General features: G+C 40.2%; 1 protein-coding gene across 1 annotated transcript; it reads left to right on the forward strand.

The window, feature by feature from the left end:
- The first annotated feature begins 290 nt into the window (after positions 1-290).
- LOC110039834 (uncharacterized) lies at positions 291-17,920 on the forward strand. The gene is made up of 20 exons (XM_089296573.1): positions 291-468; positions 1,831-1,908; positions 1,995-2,169; positions 2,961-3,201; positions 4,106-4,361; positions 4,891-5,136; positions 6,120-6,486; positions 7,123-7,352; positions 7,719-7,925; positions 8,046-8,168; positions 8,486-8,632; positions 9,235-9,469; positions 9,985-10,158; positions 11,037-11,223; positions 11,820-11,893; positions 12,033-12,163; positions 12,825-13,022; positions 13,454-13,732; positions 14,881-15,057; positions 17,063-17,920. Exons 1-20 carry the CDS (start codon positions 408-410, stop codon positions 17,689-17,691), a joined length of 4,215 nt encoding a protein of 1,404 aa, XP_089152699.1. The 5' UTR covers positions 291-407; the 3' UTR covers positions 17,692-17,920.
- The last annotated feature ends 238 nt before the right edge of the window (positions 17,921-18,158 follow it).

Here is an 18,158-nt window from a genome sequence, read left to right on the forward strand (position 1 = left end):
ACAATCGCTTGATTAACCCTTAAAAGGTACGACAAGCACCCCCTCCTTTTTATGTGGTAGTCCCCCCGGGGAAGGTACCAATGAAGACGTTCTACAGCCAATACCCCAAACGTGTGACAAATATAACAAAAATAACTCGGATAATTACCACGAAAAGTACCCTGTATAGTACATAATAGAATAAGTCAATCCTAAATCAAACTCCAAAATACGAAATCCATTTGCGATTCCAGTTGTCCTCTTACTGTAGCATGTGTAACCTTTCACCCTAGTGAATTTCGTAACATTATCTCGACTTCCTTTCACAAACGTGCTGAAAAGGAAGCCAAGAGAGTCAGTGCAGCCGCTTGATAGGAAAGGAATTGAACTATTTTAGTTCCAGTGTAGCTAGCTGCCCAGCACGGACTATGAAGTGGAGCAAGATCTTTGGTCTTGTTTTCTTTTCTTCATGTATCTTCTTCAGTTGCGGTAAGTCGTTCGGCTTGTTGATTTTTATGTCAAAGCGTATGACGCAACAGGACAAAAATCTTCCTCTGAATTTTCGATGTACCGTGCTAAATTTATGTGTTAAGCAACATCGAGTTACGGTACTTGTTCAAGCTAGGGTTTTGACACTTTCCCGGGCACATTTTGCTGTACCGATGTGATCGTCTGATAGGGAAAAACCCTTTAACATGTTTAAAGTACCAAACAGAAACTCCAAATAGTTCATTTTTGGCTGTGAAATTAATATTTGACAACCCGAGCCCCAAGTGTGAAGTATTCTCTTGTCTTCAGGCCTGCAGCATGCAATTCAGGGGTTTTACTGTTTCTTATTCACTGGTCATAAAATTTCATAAAACTGGTAATACCGTTTTACATTCGACGGTCATAAAGATATTTCATGGCAAAAGTAATGTCTGGGAAGTGATGTCCATACCGTAAATCACGTATTTGTAAATTGATATCTGTTGATTTCCTGCCATTACCAATTCTATTATTTCTCTTTCAATCTTTTTCTCCTTTCCACGTTAAAAAGAATCCGAGAGAAAGTGTATATCATAAATTTTATATCAGAGGAAAGATTATTACTCAGGAATTTAATGCTGGCTGGTTTTATGTATTTTGCCTTGCGCATCAAAACAGGAAGAAGATTATTATCTCGTGCTCATCAGCTATCACTTCATAGATATCAATAGCGACAAAAGGTAAATAGCACAACAATTGCTATTCACGTGAGTTATAAACATTTATACAATTCGACGCCGTCCTCTACGCGCGCACACAACAATAACGTAAAATGACCAAGTTCTGTTAAAGAGCGTTAGCCACGACGACTAATTTCTCGTATTTGCTTTTGGAATTGACCGCTGGCATTACATAATTGCGAAATTCGAAGGTAAAATATAAATCCATTGTTTTCTTGACGTAGTTCTTCGCATAGCCGTCGTCATTCCTTAAAGCTCCCTAACTTTCTATGGCAGACAGCAGGCCGGGACAGCAGGGTCAGACACGCGAGACTCCTCGAATTAATTAACCTGTTTATCTGAGATCCTCTTCCACGCGAGTGCTATCCGCGCGTGGGAGAATACAGTGTGTTTGTTACTATATATATACTAGCTGCCAAAACAAAACAAAACAAGACTTAAATCTAGCCAATCGCAAGAATCAAAAAGAGTGCCAATGAGCCAATCAGATCTCAAAGGAAATCCATGCAGGCGCTGCCAAGCGCGGGAAACGAGCGGTGACAAGTTATTCTGCTTCCTGTTTGGTTGAAAAAAATTGAATGGTTAATGTAATTGATTAGAACATGTAGCGCTGAAATAAATTGAATCTCTCTCGCTTTTCCAGCCTTTGAGGATGAAATTCAAGTGATTAACGGTGACCTTGGTGATCTCCAATATGAGCCATTGGATCCCCTTCACTTTGGTAAGTAGATTAGATCCGTCGATTTGACCCTTTTTCAAACGCCGCTTGCAGCCATTTTTGGTAATTATATTTTTCTTTATTGGCAGCTAACGAAGAACAAAGGGTTTCTGTAGTTGAACGTGATATCCCAAGTCACACCGCGGCCCGAGTGCGACGTCAAGTACTTGTGTTGGGCGGCGGGCTTAAGGTCCAGGACCTCACTGCCAAGCAAGATTGTGATGGGATTCTACTGCAGTGGAACAGGCTCAAGCTGCCATTTAGGTACGAATCAAATCAGGAAAAATAATAAATTTGTATTGAAAACTGGATCATTGAATAATGTAATTCAAGACATTTCATTGGCTTAGCCATAATGGGTTATGAGCCATTATACCATGCTCCACAAACGTGGCAGGCGCATGCGTAATTTTTTCGACGTTTTTATTTTTTAGTTTAGTTTGGTTTTCTATATTTTGGGGGCGGTTTTAATAAAACAGTTATTCTACTCGCGCTTGTTGGATATGAGATGGTTATAGCTAACTCATATCTACCATCCCATATCTAACGCGCGCTCGTGGAACACTTGCTAAAAAAAGACAAATGTGGTACCTGTTAATATTTCAATTCCCGAAGTCCTGAGTCAATATGAACAAGGTCTTTAGCATTAAGTTTTTTGTAACCATTTGGTTCCATTTCTTTTTTCCCTTTAAAATACGTTTTTGGAGCAAATTTCGAACGAAAAAAGCCATTATTGACAAAATGCATGCCAGTTACTGAAGGCGGGAGAGTCTAAAGTGTTCCTTTATCGCTATTTCTGTTTGTGTGTTCGGTTATTTCGTCAAGTTCCCTCACTTCTAACAGCCCCAAGTAAGTTTAATGTTATTTGAGTAGTCGACCTTTTGCGAGTTGTTCACGCCATAATCGTTTTTAAGAAACAGACAATCTGTTTTCATAATGTGACAGACCTAGACAGGACATTAAACTAAAGTCTTCGTCCTGCTCTTGTGAACAGCTGCCACTTTATTTCTCCGCTCTCATTTCTATTTTATCTTCTATATCCCGGTGTGTTTCAGTCCAGAGAAACCCACATCTAATGGGGAATTTAAACACTTCAATATTTATCGGAGCACGAGGTATTTTAACAATGTCGCGGATATGACGCCTTACGTGTCTGGCGAGCGGGACCAGTCCCTGCAGAGCCTGGGTAAAATCAAGTTCAAGGACATGTACCCCCCGGTTAACATGGAGCTTTATTATGCTGTGACTGTTGTGGATGGAGAGGGGCAGGAGGAGAAAGCCGTAGAAGCCAAAAAGGTATTTCAAGATATCGAGGATCCGTTACCAAGATTGATCATAATGAAATTGAATGAAGCGTTCTCTGGTAAAAAAAGAAAGACAAAAACAGTGTGTTAAAGGTTCTAACGTTGTAAAACATGCATGGACTTCTGATCACGAGTACTCTACGATCATTGACAAAGGAAACCATCGCACCAGCAAGACAGTGGAATCATGGCACACAGCAAAAACTGTTGAGGCTGACAACAACTCATGCCTTCTCCCTAGACAATATAACATTCTTTTATTTTCATTAATTTTAGCATTCATCTGAACATTCTTTTTACGTGTATTTTTGATCTCTGCGCAGTACTCTCTATATTCAAATTTCAGCGTTTCATTTTATCACAAATTTTTATCCGTCGAAGACAGTAGACTGATTGTCGAAAGGTCATAGTTTTAATAATTTTTACAAGAGAGCGCTTTCTTCATTTATGTATTTATTACACAAAAAGGTATTGCTGAAACGTGATTGTTAATTCAAAACGTCATACAATCAACTGATTTATACAGCATTAACGTTATCAAGGTTTCTTTCTTTTAATTTACGAAAAAGAACACCATACCCGGCTTAAACGTTTTCCCTGGCTCAAGCAAAAATCAAAGTTATCTCAACCCTTTTAGTCGACCCAAGATTGATTAAAATCAACTCTCTCCCTGTAACATCAATGCGCATGTAATAAGAGTTTATCAAATGATCATTTTTGGCCAATTGTCTAGATAGTTGAAGCAATTCTCTTAATTAGTGCCGTGAGAAATAAATTGAGATCATTAAGGAGAATTTTTATCTTGACCACGGGTTTAAAGGGTATTGTTGCCTTCTATGATTGTAAATCGTAACGTCAGAAGAATTTAAAATGGCAAGTCTTGTTTCCTTTCGCAGGTCGCTTTTGCAGGAGCAACTAAAAAGTCAGGACCATTGTTTAAGATTGTTCCGGGATTCCTTAGCCGTCAAGGAAAGGTTTTACATCACAGTACCGCGTGGAATTCCAACAGAAACGAATATCTTGTGGCGTTTGATTTTGATGTCGACAATGATAATCTTCCCGATCAACTTTTTGCCTTGAGACTTGATACTTTTGGTGGGATTGTGGACAAGAAAATGCTGAATTTTACTGCTAATATCAACAAGAAAGCAGGTGGTTTATACTGAATCTTTACAATCATGTTGGTTTAGTAACATGTCAAATATGAGAGACAGTGTTTCATCACATTTGCAAGCGAGGAACTAAGAATTGAATGTATTGATCTAGGGGATTATTTGACGAATTTCGAGGGCTTGGAACTGGAACGAAAAACTGTCTCGATTTCTTGATCTATCTCCGCAATGAAACTTAAACTGAAAAGCGAACCCAGTTTTAAAATTGGAAAAATCTTAATCCATCACCAGTATATATTCCCAAACGCCGTCACGTTTGATTATTTTATTTGTTGAAGTTTTGATAACAAGTTCGAGAAGATCTTTGTGAAACAAATTATCTCGTTGGTAAACTAAAATGTTTGTTATAATTAGCGAATTTTGTTTGTGTTTATTCTAAGTAGCCGAAGTCAGTGTACACATCACAGCTCACCTTCAGCTTTCCGAGCGCTTCATTTAGCCCCGTTATCTGAGCAACGCATTCACATTAACATTCAAATAAACATAACTTTTTTCTTTGAAATTCTCAGGAAATCAAGGCTGGCCGTCTGTAGCTTACAACATCAAGAGTGACGAATACATGATCGCTTTCCAGTTTCGTAGCGGTGTCAGAGAATACTTCAACAACAAATATATCATTATCAGCCAGAGAGTGATGAGCTCACAGACCGAGAGGGCGGCCGGGCCTTCTCTGCTCGTGAAGGGTACCGGGAAGGGAGGGCCTCAAGCGTGGATCGACGCAATGAGCCCTATTATCAAGTACAATAGTGCCACAGGTACGCATGCGTGTCGGTTACTCTTGGGAAAGTTAGCGTGTTAGTTAGCTTGCTTGATGGCTTGTGTAAGAGCGATCTTTGCTCCTCATTAATATACGACTTTGCACAGAGAAGGTATCATGCTAAATATAAATTGACTTAAAGAGCTTGTGAAACTTAGTAATTGGTGAAATTTTTGTCTCGTTGGGTGTAATATTCAAGGAGAAATTGGCTTACGAAATCTGCAAATTCGTTGGTGGCAATAACGCTAATGAGCTCATACATTCTTTGTAAAATTTTGAGTTTTTAAACCCGCATCGCACAATTTTTTTTTTCAATACATCAAGCTCACATTCTTTGGGGTAGTTAATCGTGCTATGCCCTTTCAATATTCAGAGCTGATATGTTTTTTAGTTTGATCAGAAACTGAATCGCTTATGCTACTGAAGCAAATATTGTAAACAAAGATTTCCTAACTCAAAGTACAGTGGAATCACGCCTTACGGTCACCTCCTTGTCACGGCCACTTCTTTTTGTCCCGCGAAACGCCCATACAATTTCTTATAAGAAAACCCCATTAATGCAGCCATCCCATTAACACGGCCAACGGCCACATTCTTAAATTCCAACTTGTAAAATCCTTTATTATTTTAGCCTGTGTACACGGCCATTCAAACCAGTTATGTTCATCTTCCCACATTGTACGCGCTGATTAGAAGGTTCATTTTTTTAAAAATTACATCGCATTCCGGAGGCTTACTAAAGAACAGTTGTTTGAAAATGCAATTGTGATATATCCGTTAAGATGTCACCCAGTTTAGACCAGTCATGAAATTTGACCCTACCCCGTTACGACCACCCCGCTATTTCGGCTAAATTTTCAAGGCCCGTTAGCGACCGTATTTACGGGGTTCCACTGGATACAAAAGAATGATTTCTTCCACCGAGTCGTGAGTTCAAATTCAAAGATTTCTATTCAAATTTTGTCTTTTCTTTTTTTTTAGGAGGTTATGTGGGAGCTGTCATCTTGGAGGAAACTCGCAAAGAAGTAACTGGCTTGTTCGTTGACTCCAAAGGCAAAGTGTTAAAGGTGGATTCAATCTGTAGCTTCAAAGGTGATGCTTATGAACCCAATATCTTCTTCGACTCCAAGAGAGACGAATTCTTTTTCACCTGCACCGTAGAGAATGGGGGAATCGCTAACGCCGATTTCGAATTGAAGTCGGGCGTTCATATGGTGGTTCTTACCAAACGGGATAGTAACGGGGAGCATGCGTCTAACACAGAGAAGGCTGAGACAAAGAACTTTGTTGGTTATACCAACAACACGCTTGCAAAGACAACTGGCTACTACAATGAACTCACTGACAGGTAAATTATCCCGGATGCAAGTATTTGTCTTTTGACCAAATGGAGATACATCACGGTTCCACTTAGCCTAAAGTTTTCAAGTTCATTGTTTGTAATTCGAGTTAATCTTCTACATCTTTAACCATCCTTGTTCCTTTATGGTTTATTTTAATCTCTGTGGTATTTTTCTATCTTAGTAAACTATTATTTTCAGGTTTCCTTCCTTTGAATGTAAAGGTAATTTTGTTCGTGGCCAAATAACTCAAAATGCCTCGACTGAGATTGAAAAACATTTTTTTCGTTCAAACACGTTTGATACCGTTTGGCCAATCACTACAACATAAACATGTTTGGTCACCAAGCAATGTTTGATCGCTTGGACAGAGCTTTAGAGTGTTTTAAAAGTCACGTCATGCTTGTTGAATACAAACTGGTATCATAACTGGAATAGGTCACGCTATTGAAGGTCGTCGTCGTCGTCATCATCATCATCATCATCATCATCAACAACAACCTTATTTACCCTCGAATCTACAGGTGATTCCCTTTACATACAAACTGGTCTTATATTTGGTATAGGTCACGCTATTGAAGGTGATTGAATAGGTCATGTTCTATATGGCGATTCTTCATTCCCTGTATTCTTCTTTCAAACAGATTGATCTTATTTTGGGAAGATAACGACAAAGGCAAGCCTTTTATTTCAACAGCCTCGGTCCTATTGACACGTCAGCGTTACATTCGGGATGTAAAACCGTACAGTTGCTTGGAAACAAAGCGAGTGAGAACGCCGTCAGCTGTCTACTTTCCTATAACCGGCCATCATTTTCTCTTATGGCAAGAACAAGGTCGAGGAACATGGGTGATTGGGGGAGAACTTCTACAAGGTAAGTGACCAATAGGTATTATTAAATACTGGGTCGTTGGATAATGCAATTACCATGATGGCTTAGCCATCATGGTATATCGGCCAGTATACCGTGCTCTACAAATATGGTAAGCGTGCGCGTAGTTTTTGGATCGTTTTTATTTTATTTTATTTTTTTTCATTTTGGTTTTCTATATTTTGGGGGCGTTTTTAATAAGACAATTATTCCACTCACGCTTGTTGGATATGAGATGGTTATAGCCAAAACTAGCAAAAAACTAGCACACAATTAAGTTTATTGTAACAGGTAAGGAGACTAAATATCTTCATTTTGAATAGCGCATCCTTCCACCTTGGAACTTATCAAAACGTAATTGCTTCGCAGGTAATCTCCAACTTACGTTTGGCAGGCAACAAAAGAATCCTGTCACACTTTACAATAGCAACCTCCGAGGTGCATTTGTCACGTGGCAGGAGGCGGGCGTGGTATTGGCCCGCCAGATTACCATGGCAGCGCGACCCCTTTGCAGTCCACTCTGTACATCACAGCAGACTTGCGCAATGCAAGATAAGTGTGTCTCGAAGACAGGCGGTGGGTATTATGGTCGTTCTTACTAAAAGCAATGTTATAAGGCTTATGGGAACAAATACTTGAGTTTTCTCAAACTGAACATTTTTGCCAGGATTTTAATATTTTCTTTATTGTTTCCAGACTCTTGCACATTTAACAACGGCGGTTGCAGTCATACGTGCACGTCATTACGTCATTGGAAGGTGCAGTGTTCGTGTCCAGCGGACATGCAGCTCATGGGAGACGGAAAAACCTGTCAGAACGGTGAGTTGTTGACAGTGATCAAACGCAAAAGTTCAACGCCACTTCCGGTTTTCATGGTCTTCGAAGTCTGAAAGAATTTGAAGTAAAAAAGTGTGAGAATTGTTGTAGGAGACAATGGTAAGGTCTCGGGCAGGACCTTCTGGAGAGACGCGACCGGACCAGAGTGAGAAAGGCGGAAAACGAACCTTATCGTTTGCATTCTGTAATACTCAGAGTTTTCCTTTCAACATTTCTTTCTTAAAGCGCTGAACCTACCGCACACGGTACCTGATTAGTGAGTTTATCTTGACCGTGACTCATCTTTCCTCTCTACCCAGTCCCTCCATGTCATGGCAAGACTCCCGTACAAAACCCGCTGACCAGACGTGATTATTTCTGTGGAAGAGGAGCTCCAAGGAATGCCTGTCCTGCTGACTCCTACTGTCACATTTCACCTGTTGATGCGTTTGCCAAATGCTGTCCGGGTGGGCTAATTTTCATCATATCTGTCTCAGTTTAGTTATAGTTCGTATATTGGCATCTTACAGCAAACCATTAGAGAGGAGGACTTAAAGTGCAAACGACAAAACGTTTTGTCGTCTGTCTTAAGCCGTTTTTACACTTGAGTGAGATACTTCTATTTGCTGTGGATAGGTGACGTTTTCTACCTTTTTAACGATTAGAGGGAAAGGCTGAAACAAAATCAGAGGCAATCTTTGCCGTTTGCTGCAAACATTATTCTTATTCTCGCCATATTAGTTTAAAGCCTTTATCACCTTACGCAGTCAGAAAGAAGGGCACACCTCGAGTCTAACAGTCACGGTATTTTGAGTTATTTTGTCTACGTACAAAATTACCTTTAAATTTAAGGAAACTTGAAAACAATAGTTTACTAAGACAGAAGAGATAATATTAAACCATAAAGGAACAAGGATGGTTAAGGATGGGGAACATTTAACACGGATTACAAACAACGAACTTTAAAAATTTAGGTTTAACTTTTAAAGTTGCAGAAAGCGTGACGCAGCTCCTTTGAAAGTCGAAGGATTAACTTCAAACACTAACTTCTCCTGTTTTTATTTCACAGCTCCTCTACCAAGTTACTCTGTGTTGGTTGCTACCACTTCGTCAATATGGCAGCTCTTCGTGGACACCAAACAAGATAGAGCCGTTTTTCAGAAGCTGCAGATAGATAACCCCGAGATGGTTGTTGCACTGGATTATAACCCGGTTGATAAGCGCATTTATTGGAGTGACACCTCAGCCAATGCAATAAAGCGAATGTCAGTGAGTGGAGTTGGAGGAGTAGACACGTTGGTTTGGTGAGCGGAATATTGAAACCCCAAGTAAAAGGACCTTCAAATCCATCAATGATAGGATTAACAGGTTGTCTCGATCCAGTGTATTATGTTATGTGAAACAGTTACCTCTTGAAGATGAAAATTCTTCCGCCAATCCTGAATGTTCAACTTCATTATTCATAAACCTTAACTTTTCTAGCCCCGATGCCGTTTATTCTTACATTGATATTCAATTTATGTCGCCATCCCGTATTAGAGGGGTTCTCTAAATAAGAAAATGACTGACTGAGCTTTTGTTCCGACCAGAACAAAGTGGCCGTATTAACGAGGTGACCGTAAGGCGGGGTTCCATTGTAATTCGATCAAAAACATTTTTCCACGTACCTGCCAAATTGGAGTGGTCCCGCAAATTCCTGATTGATTGAATTAAATGAACACATCACCGAAGATTTGCCGTGCTTGTCCATTACCCACTTCATGTCATGCATAGTGTAGTGTCTCCTGTGCTAAGAGTTAGGTTTGATTCTTCCACACAGGAAAGATGTTGGAGTAGTGGATGGTTTGACGCTGGATGTGGATGATGATTTACTGTACTGGACTGATGTTACTTATCAGAACATACAGCGTGCTGACTTAGATGGTGGAAACCGGAGGACGATACTTAAAGGCTTAGATAAGCCTAGAACGCTAGTTCTTTATAAGGCCAGAAGGTTTGTGAAATCGCCTAGTTTGCTGGAGCGCAATTGTTAGCAGGCTACTGTGGTACAATATATGCTCCCATACATGACGTACCTACCACAGGTTCGATTACCTGCAGCTGTTCGGGATAATATGCCCGCACTACTTCGGAAGACCTGCGGGAATCGTACCCGAGAGAGCGACAAATCGAGCCTGAATTATTAGCACATATTGGGAATACTTAGTGTGCGATATTGGATGGTGTTGACTAGAGTGGCGTTCTTGGCAACTTATGAAAAAGCTCATCGTGACATGAGAAATTTCAAGTAGTTTTTACCTTGTAAAGTTCTAAGCAACAGCTCATCGGACGAGCAGGCAGTTGATACTTCTTTAAAAGTCTTGGAAAATGTTCGCACATTTTTGAAATCTTTGGAAAATCGTCGTAATATCCTCAGACACTTTCGACCATTTTCATCGGTGTTCCAGAGATGAACCCGTGAAATAATAGGGATATTTTGAAAGATATAGCCTTTCTCCTCGTGTTAATGATTCAGCACTATGTTCGACAGGGCTGTTATTCCATTCAGGAGAAGACAAACTCTATAATGCTAGAGACACTGCGATACATTTGGACAGTCAGTTAAATGAGCTACGTCACGCTTTGCGCATCTTGAAAAGTAAATTTTTCAAGTTCGTCGTTTGTAATCCGTATCAATCTTCTCCATCCTTAACCATCCTTGTTCTTTTATGGCTTATTGTTATCTCTTTGGTGTTTTTCTATCTTAGTAAACTACTATTTTCAGGTTTATTTCAGTTAAAAGATAGTTTTTTACGTGGCCAAAATAACTCAAAATACTTTGACAGAGCTCCTTTAACCTTACCTTTGTCTTACCTTCTGTCTAATAACTAGGTTGATGTATTGGACAGACTGGGGAGACACGCCTAAGATTGAACGCTCTGATTTAGATGGTGGAAGCAGACGAACTATTGTTCAAGGAGATTTGAAATGGCCGAATGGTTTAGTTCTTGACGAAGCTTCACAGAGGCTTTTTTGGGCAGATGCTGGCCTTGACAAAATAGAGACATCCAATTTAATGGTAAAACAGTTCTTCTGAACTATTTCCATGAGTTTCTTTCGGTTTTCTTTCTCTAGTTCTAAGGTTCTAAGATAAGACCTTCAAGCCATTACTTCCCAATAAATCTGAAATTTTTGGCTCGCTTAGTGAGTAACCATGTTTACTAAATCTGTTGGCGTACTTTTTTTTATCGAGGACCTGCTCACCGTCTGACTATTATTTTGGCATTTAAACAATTGTGGTAGTCTGTTTTATATGTACTGACGTTACATGCTCTTACTGACAATAATTGCGTCATACTTCTGTCAAAGTAGATACGTCTCGTTAAAAATCTGACGTCAATGCATTACTTGATCAGTGACGTCATTAGTCACGCTCGTACTACGTGTGACATTCACCTCCAGTCAGTCTTTAGGCATTCTCGACCCCAGAGCCACCGTTTCCTGGTTGGCGAAGCGGACAATTTATAACGAGTAAAACTGGGGACGAGTGTGGTCTTTAAGAAACCCCCGTAAGGCATTGCATAGTATATGGACAGCTCTTTTCGGAGATCTCTAGAGTTTTTCTTCTCTTTTCGCCTTAACTGAAAACCGCTTACTATTTTTTTTTGCTTTCAGGGTCGAGGGCGCCGAGTATTGCTGAGTGCTCCACATGTTAATCACCCTTACTCACTCGCTATTCTAAACAAGAGGTAAAGATCCATAAAATCACAAACCAAACTACAACAGTAACCATATCTCTCCAAGACCACCTAATTTATTCATCTAATGCTGAAATTATTTCAATTGTTTCTGTCACTGAAGGTGTTTCTCATTATATATTCCTTTCAGACTTTTCTGGAGTGACTGGGAAACGACCGGGATTCACTCAGTCGATAAAGAGACTGGTAAAGATGTCGAGACTATAGCCCAGGGCCTTGATCGGCCAACAGAGTTTACTGTGTTTCAGGCTACGCCTCCAGGTTTGTGGCACCCAGTCCCTTAGACGCACTTCAAGTCGTTTCGTATTAGCTCGTTTAGCAATTAAAAAAAAATTGCCTCAAATTTACAACTGTTAAGCCAAAAACTGCCGTAATTGAAGTTCGAGTAACAAATGGACAAACCCTTGTATCAAGATTATTTACATTGCTTTGCAAACTTCTTTGCGACTGTTTGAAACACTTGAAAGTACTGGTGAAAAGGAACTGATGATGAAATTTTACCTGTGTTTACACATTTGTCTGGACTTTGAAATTCATTTTCTTGAGTTCCCATGGGAAATTGTTTTTGGTGTATTTCAGGCAAACATTTATATCTTTAGCTTTTAGGAAATGCGAAAAGGACTGTAATATACTTACCGGTAATGTGATTATTCTGGCACAAGGTTTTTGTCCACTTCAAAGTGAAATTGCTCGATTTTCTATTGGATTTCTTCTTAAGCTCTTGCTGTGTGCAGAATTTGAATGGAGTTTTCAACCCACCAGTTTGGTGGTCTAGTATTTTGGTTAGTCGAGAATTTTTTTGTACCATGACACTGATAAACCTCTTACACGTTACTCGATCTTTGGCCTTGTGCCTTCGCGTTTGACCGCTGACTGTTCGTATTCCTATATTTTAAACCATATTTCTTATTTCTTTTTTCAGTTGATTCTCGCATACGCTGCCCAGATCCAGGCAACCCAAGGAATGGTGACAGACACCCCTCCCCTGAGGAAGAGGATGATTACCCACAGGGCACTGTGATTCGCTACACGTGTTTCCCTCAGTTCAATCTACATGGTCCCGTGACCCGTACCTGTATGGGCGACGGTAAATGGAGTGATAAGTCTCCTGAATGCCTTGGTAAGTGTGCTTTGATTTCATCTGCTCATACCGAAGTCTAGAATAAACACTCACTGAGAGACACAGTCTTCATAACTGACAGTTTAGCTACGAGTTCTCGTTTTCTACGAGCGAATAGCCTATTGGTCATAGTTCAGCCGAGCTGAGTATCGCTCACAGACTGAAAAGAGGGCGAGTATTCGCATTGTCGTAGTAGAAAGTCTGACTGTTTGCAGACAAAAACCTACTTTTTTAAACGCGCCATTGTGTTTAATTAGCGAAAGGACGACCATGAGTGAACCAATCAGAGTTAAGGATTCCCAACAGAACTCGCTCAGTGTGACTTACATTGAAGGGGAAAAATTAAAACTAGTTTAGAAGAAAAGGTAATACAGACCACCATTAAAATCGAATTATGACGATTCTGAGACATTATTAATGTTTACTTTCAGCTCCTCCGCGATTTCGCGTGACGCCAAGTAACGAATCGCTCACAGAAACGAACAGCGCCATTTTACATTGTTCTGCGTCAACTTCGGATACAAAGATCACGTGGTATAAAGATGGGAAACCCGTTTCAGGAGACAACTTTGCTTTCGCGAAGATTGGCAGTTTGTTGATTCTGCGCGCTTACCTCGAGGATAAGGGCTGGTATATCTGTAACGCAACAAACAGGGCGGGAACTAAACTGGCACGAGCTTATGTTAAGGTGGTGCGACCGCTGGACGCAGGTTAGTGATATAAGATATGAAGCTCACATAGCTAAACATGCATCGTTTTAAATGCAAGGAATTTAATTCAACCCTGATATTTCCAGGATCAATTCAAAATTTAATTGAAGTCGTCACCTGAGAACTTGATCTTTTCTGGATATTACAATACCGATTCTAAGAACTGCTTTTTGTATACATATACTGCGACGAAGAGAATCTCCATATTAACTAATTTGAATTCAGTTATGACAAAATCGTTTAAGTCGTAGTTAAGTCCCTGGGTTTCAAATTTCAGGTCGCCAGCCCCTCTATTTCTTCGTCTAACAAGTGTTAAGAGTAAATGTCACCAAAAGCCAAGCAAAATTTGGATTTGGCGGCAGAAGTCTAAAAAATTGATTTTTTTCCCTTTTCGTCCAGAAAAAGTTCTTAGGTAGATATGAAACGTGATTGTCGCCTCGACGGTCACCAAAATGGCCGATCGCAAAGGCGTAAAATTAGTAATCTAAACTTAATTTGCGTTCGCGTGTAAAGGAGAACCAGAACTTATCGATTCTCTTTCTTGCTAGACAAAGTATCCAGCTATCCAAAACAGGTTAGAACTTGACTTGAGCGCCATTGGAGAATGGGAATTTTTAAAAAAGTCCTTTTCAGTTAGGTCGCATTCCTAATTTACGAATAAAATTCAGAGATATTTTTCGACATGTGCCATAACTCCAAATTCCTTAAAACTTCGCCTTTGTAACACTTTTATGTTGTTGTAAAACATGTATTAAAATCAGCTTGGGTTATTTTTTTCCTGGATTTTCTCGAATTTTAAAGCGCTTTGAGCTCTAAAAAACTATATCACGTTTTATATCTACCTAAGAGCTATTTGTGGACGAAAAGAGAGAAAAATCGATTTTTCGACTTCTGCAGTGCTATGTTTGCTAATTAGAAAGATTCTCTCTTAATATCTGTATGTGGACCGAATGTTGTTGTTGCTGAACTCTTTCCTTGCTGCTCTATACAGGAGTTAAATCCGCTGGGGGGAGGGGGGGAAAGAGTTTAGGATAACTGGCATGTGCACACGTGTGAATTTCCCATGATGAATATAGTTTGTCATATTTGGAAGGATGAACATATTCGGCGTAACATTTCTGTTAAAAAATTCTCTCTTTTCCCTTTAGACTGCGGCAGACCAACCCTTGCGACTCGTGGCAAAATCGTTAACGGGGACAAGGTCGAAAAGGGGTCTTACCCGTGGATGGCGAGTCTTTGGGACACAAGGAGAAAAAGACATTTCTGTGGTGGATCACTGGTGGCTAACAGATGGGTTGTTACTGCTGCCCACTGTATCCCCTCGAGTAAGATACAGAGATATATAAAACAGTCCCAATATTATTTCCAATAAACGTAACCTGTAGTACGTCATACACGCATGCGCATTAAGGCGAAAAGTAGCCAAAGTAAGTGCCCACAAGGTAGAGAAAATGATCCTGTATTTCAGAGTGCAATTCTTTAAAGTCAAACCTCTATTAAGCGGTCACACTCAGGGAATAGCCCGGCGACCACTTAATAGAGGTTGGGGCAAAAATATGGGGCAAGAATTGGATAAGAAAACAAAAGTACTGAAGACATGATTGATCATCGCAGTTATACACACAACTTAAGCAGTTGTGAAATTTAAGCCTGAACAGGATTCAGACCTGAACGGGATTCGAACCAATGACCTCTGCGATACCGGTGCAGTGCTCTACCAACTGAGCTATCAAGCCAACTGGAAGGTGGTCACATTGTGAGTTCGTAATATACCCGCAGATGGTGAAAAATACAAGTGAATATATGAGAGATCATATACTTGAACTGCGGAGAAAGATGTGAAGACATGATTGATCATCGCAGTTATACACACAACTTAAGCAGTTGTAAAATTTCAGGCCTGAATTTTTTTCAGGCTTTAATTTCACAATTGCTTAAGTTGTGTGTATAACTGCGATGATCAATCATGTCTTCACATCTTTCTCCGCAGTTCAAAGATATGATCTCTCATATAGTCACTTGTAAAACAAAAGTAAGCACGCAATCTACTTTTATTGTTCCTAACAAATGCACCGCGAAATATAAGATTTTATAGTAAAGTTGTTTTGTAAGGCAAGCGTCGAGCGCCCTTGCCTTAAGGACTTTCGCTCCAATTGTTTCTGCGCATCCTTACTGCGCAAGAAAATTCACACGCCACGTCATGCGTCGATGGGCGCGCTGAGTAATAAAATGAACAATGATAGGGCAGATGGCCATTGCTATAGCTTTGCCTGGATTTAACGATCTTGGACGTTCGGTGACCCCTATGTTTTGATGGATCATTTTCTCTACCGATTTTCTACGTTTAGGGAAAAAATGAAGAAAATCTATTGATCAGAAGCTTGGAATTTTTGCAAAATGCACCATCGACCGTTACTTTAAGCCTTTCGTTTATCTGTGCGGCGGTTTCAAATGCCTCTTGAAGGGTTAAGTTCTGTGAAAACGTTGGCAACATTTGGAATTATTTACGCAACAGACCCACTTCTACAAAATATGACTAAGATCGTTTGTCTCCGTTGTCTCTTCTTCGATATTTTTAACTATAAACCTTTGCAGACCATGCAGAATTACATGCGTCAATTTTTCAAAATCAGGGTAGCTTTCCACACTCTTTATCTCTGAAACGAAGTAGGTGACCCCCAATCTTTTTTTGCATTTCTGACACAAGTAACTCATTATCTGACGGCAGTAAAAGTTTTAAAAAAAATCTATCGACCGGAAATCTTCGCGCGAACGTCCTTAAAGCGGATCATGGACAGTTTGGGTATCTCATTTAGCATGAAGTGAAAAAATTAGTCATGTTCGTCTGTAATTTTGGGTTGCGTAACTAAAACTGTGCTCCGGTTGATCACCAAATGTGACAAGGTGACTGTTTAACAGAGGTGAATCACGATAAAATTAGGCAATTGGGAAGTCCAAACGGTGACCGCGTCGCTTAATAGAGGTGGCCGCTTGATGGAAGTCAAATATATAGTAAATTTGTGAAGCGAGGTCATGAGCTCCTGGTGGGGCGAATTTCGGGAATTTGGATGGTGACCACTTAACAGAGGGCTGCTTAATAGCGATTTGACTGTACTACTGTTACCTGCGGTTAGTAATAGAGAGATTAAGCAGTTTTAACAGACGCCTACTGAATATGATTCAGAAATAAATATTTCTATTTTAAAACAGTTGTTTAGCAATTCTCCTGTACACAAATATCTTAAAATGTAGGCAAGGTTTCTTCACACTGTTTGGTTTTGTGTTGTTGGTATTCAACTCGCGATATGCTTCACTCTTTTTGTGTTTAAGGCATGGCAGTGGGAGATATCGAGGTCCGTCTTGGTAAATTGTTCACTGACAAGATCAAACATCCAGAACGCGAAACAGCGCAGATAATTCGTGCTGACAGGATTATAATTCATCACCAGTACTCCACAAACGTAGACGATTACGACTCAGATATTGCCCTGATTTACCTCAGCAGGGACGCTGTTTTCACTGATTACGTCAGACCAATCTGCCTGCCTCTGCGTAAAACTGACGAAGATAAATTTTTGTTGAAGCCAGGAAATGACATGGTGATTACAGGCTGGGGCGGTAAAAAAGAGCAAGGTAGAACCCTTAAGAGACTCCACCAAGTTACTGTACCCATTGTGGAGCAAACGTTGTGCAAGAAAGCGCATCGTAGATATCCTGTCACGAGCAATATGTTCTGCGCTGGTTATCATGACGGGTCACGTGGTGATGCTTGCCAAGGAGACTCGGGAGGACCGCTGGCCATGGATAACAGTCGTACAGCTAGCGATGATGATCAACGCTGGGTGCTCGCGGGCGTCGTGTCTTGGGGGGATGGTTGTGGAAGAATTGGAAAATATGGCGTGTACACCAAGGTGTCAGCTTTTGCTCGGTGGATAAATGATCAGATAAATTCGGATTAAAAATCACGTAGTCGTTCTTGGATCAAGACATGAATTAATGTTAGTCATTAAAAGGCAATTTTATTGTTGTTTTGTAGTTTTGGTTTGTAAAGTAGCTCTCCCTCTCAAAAAAAATCAAGACATGATTTAATGTTAGTCATTGTAAGACAATTTAATTGTTGTTTGTAGTTTTGGTTTGTAAAGTAACTCTCCAAATAGTTTAAATAAACGTAAAGTAGAATGAAAACAAGAGTGGATGTGTTTGGTATAGATCCACAAGGTGAAAGCGAGCAAATCCGAACCAAACACGTATTACGTTTTACCTCCCCCTACCTAACCCAGGGGACTAACTTGACACGTAAACAACCTCGTTCCCAGGTTCTTCTCTCTTCCTGGAGGTAGAGAGAAGACTCTGGGAACGAGGCAGAAGGGAGATTCTAGGAACGATGTAGAGAATGGACCCCGAGGAGGCAGAGAGAGAACCCTTG

This window comes from Orbicella faveolata, unplaced genomic scaffold (genome assembly GCF_042242905.1).
Source record: "Orbicella faveolata isolate gen_17 unplaced genomic scaffold, um_ofav_v1 contig_27, whole genome shotgun sequence".
Taxonomy (NCBI): domain Eukaryota; kingdom Metazoa; phylum Cnidaria; class Anthozoa; order Scleractinia; family Merulinidae; genus Orbicella; species Orbicella faveolata.